This window comes from Trichoplax adhaerens, genomic scaffold, assembly GCF_000150275.1.
Source record: "Trichoplax adhaerens TRIADscaffold_2 genomic scaffold, whole genome shotgun sequence".
Classification (NCBI taxonomy): domain Eukaryota; kingdom Metazoa; phylum Placozoa; class Uniplacotomia; order Trichoplacea; family Trichoplacidae; genus Trichoplax; species Trichoplax adhaerens.
Window position 1 is genome coordinate 8,156,999 of NW_002060944.1, and position 10,208 is coordinate 8,167,206.

Below are 10,208 nucleotides of genomic sequence, written 5' to 3' on the forward strand. Positions count from 1 at the left end.
AGCTACTTGTAGCTTAAGTGAAGAGTCTACAATATACCCCAGTAAATATAGTATTTCTAGAAGTTCATGACTTCACACTGAGTCTATAGTGAGCAAGAACTACAGTAGGCGAGAATACGGTTCCCTTCCGGCAGCTACTAGTAGTTTAAGTTAAGAGTCTACAATCTACATTTCTATTTCTTAAATCAGAAAGTATAGTCCATTTTAGTTATGAATATGGACTTGTAGAGATTTGAAGAACTAGAAGATGGCTCTCTTCCAGTTGCTACTTGTAGCTTAAGCTAAGAGTCTACAATATACCTCAGTACATATTTCTACAAGTCCATGACTCTACATTGAGTCTATAATGAACAAGAACTAGGTAAGAACACGGTTTTTCTTTCAGTAGCTACTAGTAGCTTAAGTTAAGAGTCTACATTTCTATTTCTTGAATCAGCAAATATAGTCAATACTAGTCATGGATGATATACTGTATTGCAGCATGGACTATTGTATCAAAAAGGTCATTTTCCAGTAGTTTATGACTGCAGCAGACCTCATAGCACCAGGGACTACTCGAAGAAAAAGTAAAGTACCACGGAACCGTTTCAACACTACTTCTAGACATGTTCGGGAAATGACTGGATCGAAATTCGCAATAGAGTGGTAAAGAGAAGGTCAGGAAATAGCATTCCCTCTGCACACTCCACTAAAGCATAGTATCACCAACGGGATATGAAACAGTCCTAGGATTCAAGTCAAACATAGTGTATCCATTTTAAGCAATGTTCATTACTGTACTGAGGTATATCCAAGGGAAATTTTCCGGGAAATAACATAATATTGCAATCTCGCTACTACATCCAGTTCAGGAGTAATTTCATCAAGACTTTGTTTGGTCTTCAAGCCAAATAGAACCCTAACTCGATATAGGTATCATTACCATACTAGGGTCCTCATTTTCTACCCCATCCAAGCTGAAAGCCCTTTTTATGTCGATTTTGTTGCAGCAGAAAATGGTTCTTCTGCTTCTCCTTTTGTCTCCAATCTGCTGTTGGATATCCATACAAGGATTGATTAGCAAGACAAGCAATTAAGCGTATTCTCTTTCTTAGTATCAGCATTGTCGTACTACTGTAGAATACACTCATCTTATTGAGTCATGAATGAGACATAATCCTACAGGGCAGTAAAAGACAGTAAGCTTCCTTGTCGCCGGCATTGAAATAAATATTCAATAAATTAGAAGTAAATTAAGAATAATGAAAAAAATCTACGGTGCTACTGTATTATAGAAGTTTTTACTACAAATCAACGGCTTATAGCACAAAATTTGCACATGTAGATAGACTGTGTAATCGATACTTTCTCTTTATCATATTGCATAATGGATATACAATTTGCTTAGTTATGTAGACCGACAAGAAGTGAAGGGATGTCGGCTAGAGTCTCCTTTTTGAAGACATGAGGCTGATAACTGCTCGTCTGTTCGCTTGTCATATCTTCCATTGCTTTTTAGAAACACTTGGCCGTAGATACGATGCGTTCATCCACTGTTTATCCGTATAACAGATTTCAACATTGAATCAAAAAGAGAATGCCAAAAGTAGCCTTGGGCGGTCTCATTCCTACTCAAGTCGGAGAAAATAAACCATAAACTCATTCAAAATAAATTATTGAATAAGCATGTGTCAAGCAAAAGAATTAAACCTATGAGTAAGCCCTACTCCGATAGAAACGAATAAGATACTCAAAATGAAGCAGTAAGAAACGAAACTGAGCTCAAGTCCTTCCATCGTCGCTGTAATAACTGTTAATAACGGAATAAACGGACTTAGAATCCCCCAATGAATTATGAACATACTATAAACTATATTCCACAGCGTACTACCGCCGGGCATAATTATACGTTAAGCATATACGTACAGTATAATAAACGCTTTAACAGCTAAATAGACAATATGGAAGTAATCTCGAGTCTAATATACGAAATTTAAAATGAAGCTATAAGGAATAAAATGGAGCTCTTATTTTTCACCATCACCCCAACATTTATCATAGAAACAACAATCTCCCGCAAAATTGTTATACAGTACTACGGTATACTGTACATTAAAAGAAAAAGATATTAAAATATGAAACAACAGTTAATAAGTAAGATTAATTCAAGTCTTCTCCATCGTCATACATCCCCATCTCTTAGAAAATACTTACTTAATATACAAGCGCTGCATTCAGTAATACCTGTATAACAATCGCGATTAAGCTAAAGAAATCAGCATATCACTATTCCTCAGTTTAATATACTGTAAACACCAAGACGACATGATAAGCAATAATGAAGCAAGAATAAATGAAACAAGATTGAGCTCTTCTATCCATTATGACAAAATAACTGCTCATTGAATTAAGATTCTCTTAAAGATTGATAGACTATAAATCAGTCATAGAAGAATCATTTTCAAAGTCGAGATACAGTATTGAGCCATAATCCGTCAGCAGCGCGACGGGTTGTAGAACTAGTCAATTCTTAGTTCAATAGACTGCTGACGAAGATAAAATCAGTAATAATTGACATTTCGTAAATCAATCAATAGAGCTATTTTCATTTTCATTAAGACAGCAACTACAGTTAACTGAAGAAAACTCCTCCAAGAATGAATCCATGCATAGTTTTGCATACAGCCGGTAATACCATGATGATTCAACGCGCAATATTCAATATTGACAACTTACTTATATTTAGCAACTATACACATGTCCCCTTAATATTTGCCGATATAGCATTTCCCCTATCTTGGCAATATTGAAACTATTGCAATAATCAATTGGATATCTACATATTTAGAATATTCCATATTTTTGATAATAGAGAGACTATTGCAATAATCAATCGTATAAGTCGATCCGGAATCCAACGCTATCTCATTTGAAATGTTAGGTATCGCCATTATTTCTACTAGACAAGCACTGACATAAGCGAAACTACAATGTTGATCTACACTAGGACAATATTGACCATGGCCAACGGCCAATTTCTTCCCTATCGCACTGAATTAAATCTCCTCGATAAACCAATACTTCAACCGACTCCATCAATCATTGATGCTTCTATTATAATGATGGTACTCTTAGGCTACATTGTTCAAATCAATAAAACAATTCTACTTTGACAAGAGTTATTTATAGCATCAAAATAAGTTTTTGACAAAAAACATCTGTCCATGACAAGATTTTCTTCCAATTCCTTTTGTTCTACCCTTGCTGTATCATGGAGAAATACAGCATCTAACTCAAAAAGCAAGCCAATTCATATGATGGCGATCCATTTTAGTAAGAAGCTTGATACAACTACAATCGATATAGCCATAAGTAGACGATAGCATTCCTATGCTATTGTCACGAAAGGGATTTCAAGGCAACTTCCGTAAAAGTGTGCAATATGGCAACAAAAGTGCAAATTCCATTTTTGTCTATATCGATTTAATTGACTTTGATCATCATATTATAATGCCTTTATTTGCTATTTAAATAAGTTTTATTCATACTCCCATCTTGTAGATTACTTAAAAAAGATGTATTATACTCGTTATTATTCTTTCCACCTGGTTGATAATACTGGCCTGAAATAAAGAAGGCAATATTGGATCGACAAAAGGCTAGCGTAACTCTCTTACGGAAATAATAGAGTTGATTTGAAGTTTACTAAATTAGACTTTGTTTATGATGAGATCATTCCTCCATTACTATATTATTATTGAATCAATCTTGAGTCAATAGCTCCACGATATGAAATACTTTGCTGCAATCATAATTACGCTACAAGATTGGACTCATCGCAGCCACAACGATTCCCTCTTGAGTATCCTCATTTGGTAAGACGACATCAACTCATAATTATTGATCCAGAATCGATGTTTTTTCTCCCTTACTGATCATAAGTGGTAAAATCCTATCGAAAACGGAAGAAATCAAAGAATTGATTTCCTTGTTTGTAGTTGGTCATTATCTCAAACTTTTCTATCGACAGCTTTATTCCACTAGCTGATCTTGATCATGTCCAACAACCTATCGCAAGATAGCTGTGTAAGTATAAATCGAAGTATTGATTTCTCCGGCAGTTTTAATCGATTTTATTTCTCTCCTTCGCCTATTTCATCACACCTACTTCATACTGACTTCCTATTAGACTTTGTTGCCGCCTACACTATAGATCGTATGATACTCCTCTAAATTGGAACCATCTTTTTTATTTCTTACTTTTTGGGATCGGTACTCCCCCAATACAATTGCACGAGAATCTCTCCTTCTTTTATTCATCTCCCAGCCAACTGCTTGATGATTGATATTCGTATATATCTACTGATTGCTAATAGTAAATCTTTATAGTTACATTGCAATCGCTGTTAGAGTTATAAAGATCAACTTAGACAGCGGCATGATAACCATCCATGTAGAAGCGAAACAACATTTAAAATTTCTTGAACAAAGAAATTCTATAACACCAATATAGAACTAACTTCTTCTTCAACCTATTGTTTTTTTAAGTGATATTCGCCTACTTTATTGTTATTTTTGACCAATTCATTCAATCCTTTCGATATGCAAATGGCTTCAAATATCATGCAACATTTTTGGAATTTGTGTCCCAACTTTGTCAGTTGGGATAGTTAATTTGTAGATCAATGTTACAACTAAACAAATGACGATAACCCATTAGCTAATGTAAGAATAGACGTTTATTCGAATCTGTCGATGGAAATAAAATAATTTTAGTCATTTCTGACTGCTACTTAATACTATAACGACCAGAGATTCTACTTTATATCAGCGTGAACGGGTTCAATCCAAAATTATAGATCCTTATTTCTATCATACGCTAAACTTATCGAAGAATTGAGTAAGGATCTTTCGAAAGTCTCTAATTTCATCCTATTTCCAACACCAGGGAAGAAATTGGTACTCAACTATTTCGTTAAGTATTTAGAATGTATGGGCTCTCCTTCTTTGACAAGTATTTTAATGAGATACCATTCGATTATTGAACAAAATGCTATGATATTGATAAACAGAATCTTCTCACTATCAGCTTCCATTCCCGGTTAAACATGAAGAGCAATGTTTTAAAACTATTTCGACTCTATTAGTTAAACCAGTATTTTACTTGTTACGTAATTAAAGTAAGTGCTTTCATCTATTAACTTAATCCTGATTAAGGTATCAATATATAAATACTCGTATCATACTTATTACTTACTCTGCATAAGAGCCAATATCAAGTTACTTTTCATCAATCGGATCTAGAAACTAACATATAAATTTCTTTTGATCATGCAGAACATGACTAATATCACCTAGTGTTAGGATACAATCAAAAAATGGTCATTTATCGTCTATCAGTCTAAGCCTTATCAAGAAATCAATATGTAATTTCTTACCCTAAAATTGATCCATCTTATTCCCGATCGACAAATTAAAAGAAGTTGATACACAATTTCCTGCCCTTAAATTGATCAATCTTTATCTTGATTGACGAAATTAGTATATAAATTTGTTTGGTTTCGAATAATTCAACATTATTATTCAAATTATCTAGTGTTAGGTAAAGTTAATACCCATCAGTCTAAATCTCATCAACGAATTAATACACAATTCCTGTACTTTTCCATTTTTATCCAACTCTAGGACAGAGTAACAGTAGAACCATTGCTTACAATCAATCGTATATCATTATCACTAAATGAATTTAGTAATTTTAGACGTATAATATTCTAGAATATACTAAAGTAATGCTAACGAAAGCCTAATCCGATCAAGATTAGTGTATAGCACGATCTGCCGTATAAATAACTTTATAGCGCTTAAAAAATTTTCATATTCGCATAACAGTACATACATTGCCTATAATCAATCTAATATTACCCTCGTTAGATCAATTTACGTAATCTTTTTATAATGTTTTCGGATATGCTAAAGTGAATCTAATGCATGTCTAAACAATCTTATAGCGCTTAATAATTTCATATTCGCGCTGTATAACGCTCGAATAGAGTAGAATCCATAAAGTAAGCAAATTGCTATGAATCAATCTAATCTCTAGCCAAGAAATTAGCATATCATTTATTAATTGATTTCTACGGAATCGTACATGAATTGGATATTGCGCTAGGGTAGCTATAGTAAAATATCGCAATCCAAAGTAGGCAAAGATACCCTCAACCGAAACGATGGAGAGAATAGTATTTTTCCTTAGTCATTTCACCGCATAGCCTTAGTAGTGGCTGTAAGTAGGAGGAATTAGTAGTATATTGATAACAATCTATTGCTGAGATAGACTTCCGCCATTATGGTTTTAATTCTATAACAATACTAAAAATGAGCCAGGAATCATAAATCAACTTAAAATTCTTGGCAGCCAATTAATTCAAGTAGAATTCTGTTTACTCTCTCATCTCTGTTAAGCTAAATTTCGATCGTCATTTCCTTAAACAACCAAGTCATGCTGCCTTTATTTTCCAACTCATTACTACTGTTACTTACAGACTAAAATATAAAAAATAAGTAAGTTTTCCATCTATAGCAAATCAAATAATCACTTGAGCCAAGCAAAGTAGAGCGATTTTCCAGAAATCAATATGGCACCCGCCTAATTTTTATTTATTTTACGCTTTTATTCTTGAATCTTATTTTAGGATATGTGATTCTAATAATACCATGTGTGTAAGTTATTCATAGTTTACGAGAATGATACTATGGACATAAATTTTTGCTTGATCATCTTTCATTACGTCAAATCATCCTTTATTGACATCAATAAGGAAGAATAAATAATGACTTTGAACCATTTTACCATGAAATTATTTCATTCCTTATTAAAACATTAAACTAGAATTACAAGAAATTGTCTTTTATAAGGATAAAAGAGTATTAGAGGAACTACTTTACAACCAATGTAATAATGAAAACCGAGTCCAATTACCGAATATTGATTCTTCATTGAGGTGGATAAAAAAATTGTTTAGATAGTAACTCAGACGATCTTTCCGTTCTTTTACACCAATTTCTTTTGAAAACAAATGCCTTAATCTAGAAAATTGTCGGTAGTCAGTATTGATCCCTGTTCAATATTCCTTTTGGAAGCAGCATAGATCGGTCATTTCAATATTCTTCTAGGTTAATACTATATGGGATAACTATACATTGCCTAATCAATTATAAATGAGGAGAAGATGAGAAAGTTTCATCGATTTTTGCAATTTCATGAATAATATTCTAAAAGACAGCATAGATCAGTTATTTCAATATTCTACTACGTTAATACTAGAAGAGATAGCTTTACGACTCTCGATCAATCATTAACGAATAGGAGATAAAAATTTTCGTCGACTTTTTACACTTCCATAGATAATATTTTGAAAGACTTTGCTATTCTATCATAGTCTACTTTAGAAAAGATTGAATATACTAGCAAATAAATATTTCATTGCGGTAATGTAAGAGTGAATATGGAGAAACTTTTTGATGATATTTCGCTTTTCTCTCTTGCATTGAATTTAGCATGACGAATTAGAATTAGTCTCTGGCATGGCTCGTGAAACTTTCCTAGCCGAACAATGCCTTTCCTTTAATAATCAAATCCAAGATTTAATACCATGTACATTCATTCATCGTTTCCATCAATCATTGAAGAAAGTAACAAGACGTTGGAGAACACACTACCGACGCAGTTATGGCCGAATACGTTCAATTCAAGATGTTATTAAATTAGCCAAATGGGAACGCCGACATTTATCTACTAATAATGCCATATGCAATCGTTTAGTACTAGGAAATCCAGCTTGTCCATCGCCTACAGATCTACAAATGTTTTGCGATTTTTGTAGTAAAATAGAAGAATTACGACAACGTTTTACCCATAGTATCTATCAGCCATTATTAGATTTCTTCTATGATGCCCAAGTTGGTGGCCGAAAATTAATTAAAATTGCAAATATACTTGAGAAAATTGTTCGAGACTGGGATCGTTTACTCAATACAGACCAAATACAACCAAAGTATTTCTCATCTTGCAGCGCGACATGGAAAGGATTACCTAAGAGAGACGAAGCGCTAGAATATTATGATATCCTAAGGCTACTACCGGATTTAATCGAGAAAGCATTTGAAGCATTACGATTAGCAAGGCAATGGCGACAATTATTAAAATCATCCCAATATCACAATCCTGTTGGCCAAAATAGGACTACTAGACGTACTGATTGTCATGATTATTCCGATTCAAGTGAAGGTACTTGTGTTAATAGCCCATCGAGTAATGGTAGTCCAGTCGATGTTAGCCATCATGATAAAGAAAACCACCAACACCGACTGCCATCGCAACAACCACCACTGCAACAGTCTTATGTCAATGCAGAGAGTCGAAATTCATCCGACGATAGTGGACGACCTAAATCTCGGCTAAAATTACGACCTCGGTCTAAAGTAACATCGATTAACCAAGATGATCAACATAGGAAACAACTGAAAAAGATTGAAAAGGAATTAAAAGCCAGTAAAAAGAAATGCAATCATTTAGAGAAACAATTAAAAGCGGCTATGGAAGCTTGTGAAAATTTACAAAGTGAACGAGATCGTGCTGAAACTGAATGCCAACAATTGCGCCAACAATTACAACAAAGTAAGCAGCAATTGCAAGATACAACAGCACGATTAGAACGAACAGATTGTCGTAATCGTTTCTTAGAAGATGAAATTAATCGAGCTATGCAAAGGATGCATAGCTCAGACGAGCAATTAATGCGAGCAACCAATCATGTCAAATGGTTGCGTAAAGAACTCGAGCGGACACGACAGCGTTCTGGTCAGCTTGAAAAGGATTTAGAATACTTGCATGAAAGGATGCAAGGGTTAAAATTAGAATTAGATAGTGCTCGCAATAAACAACATTCATTACATGGTAACTTGCAATTACTACAACGATTAGAAGATTTCCATGAATTAACGGGTGCCATGGAGCCACGCCAACTATCATCGTTAAGAACGACATTATCTGATAAGTTGGAAGTGGTCCAAAATCGAAGTCGTAGTATTGAAGATGATTTAGATAATTGTCTTACACGTTGTAATACATTACAGAGTCAGCTGGATGTTGCTAGAGCAAGAGAAAGAGTAGTGCAAAGAATTCGTCATCAATCCAAAGATCAAAACGATCAAAATCCTCCATCATCCAGTATGTACAGTATAATATCGGTTAATTTTCTAATAAATTACCGGTAGTATTACTCTATCTTGCCAATAGCGTAATTATACATTCAGTGTGGCACTAGATAATAAGATTAAGAGTGAATTTTTATCTATATTATAGCTACTTGGGATTCCATAACAGTATCATACCCCTCTATCTCATCCTAAAATGATATTCCATTGCAATAGTTACCATTATTGACTAAGTTCTAACTTTCCAATGTTTTACTTAATATCAACAGATTCTCCGTTACCTCAATTAGAGCAATTGCAACAAAAACAAGGAATATCCGATCGCTGTTTAACCGAATTTCAACTGAATGAAATTGCAAGAATTATCCGTGATTATTGGAAGGATTTAGGACGATCTCTTGGTCTTAGCGAATCGGATTTAGTTAGCATTGAAAATGACCATCAAGGATCGACACATGAACAAAAATATGCGGTCTTATTAACATGGCGAGATAAACTAGGTCCTCAAGCTACTGTTCGACAACTTATTGCTGCCATGTTACGAATTAATCAACAATTTGATGCGAACATTATCTTAATGACTTGCTCTGCTTCTTCCTAACTGACTATGAAAATATTTCATACTATCTTAATGACTTCAACTGGGACTATTCTATCTTTGAATAGATAGATAATTTTAAGCATATCATTCAATAATCTTCAGAACAATTTGCAAATGCAATCAGTTAAAAATTTCAAATTCTATGATATTGTATTGGCTAATGAGTTATTATAAGATAGGCAGAGATATACGACAAGCAGAATTATTGTAGGGTGAAAATATTTCTCCCTAACATTAAATTGGATATTATGGTACAATTACCTCGCAAGATTTATACAATCATTATATATCGGCTGAAGCACTTATACCTTTGCTAAAATAAAAAATATGACTATTTGATTTAATTGTACAGCACAAGATTCATATTATTAATAATAAGATTGAATATACCAATACTTTACAAGAACGAGTC

General features: G+C 33.7%; 1 protein-coding gene across 1 annotated transcript; it reads left to right on the forward strand.

Annotated features, from left to right (window-relative positions):
- Positions 1–7,563: 7,563 nt before the first annotated feature.
- On the forward strand, positions 7,564–9,796 carry TRIADDRAFT_53823 (uncharacterized protein; the record flags this gene model as incomplete). Its single annotated transcript, XM_002109585.1, has 2 exons — positions 7,564–9,208; positions 9,465–9,796. 2 exons carry the CDS (start codon positions 7,564–7,566, stop codon positions 9,794–9,796), a joined length of 1,977 nt encoding a protein of 658 aa, XP_002109621.1.
- Positions 9,797–10,208: the final 412 nt, after the last annotated feature.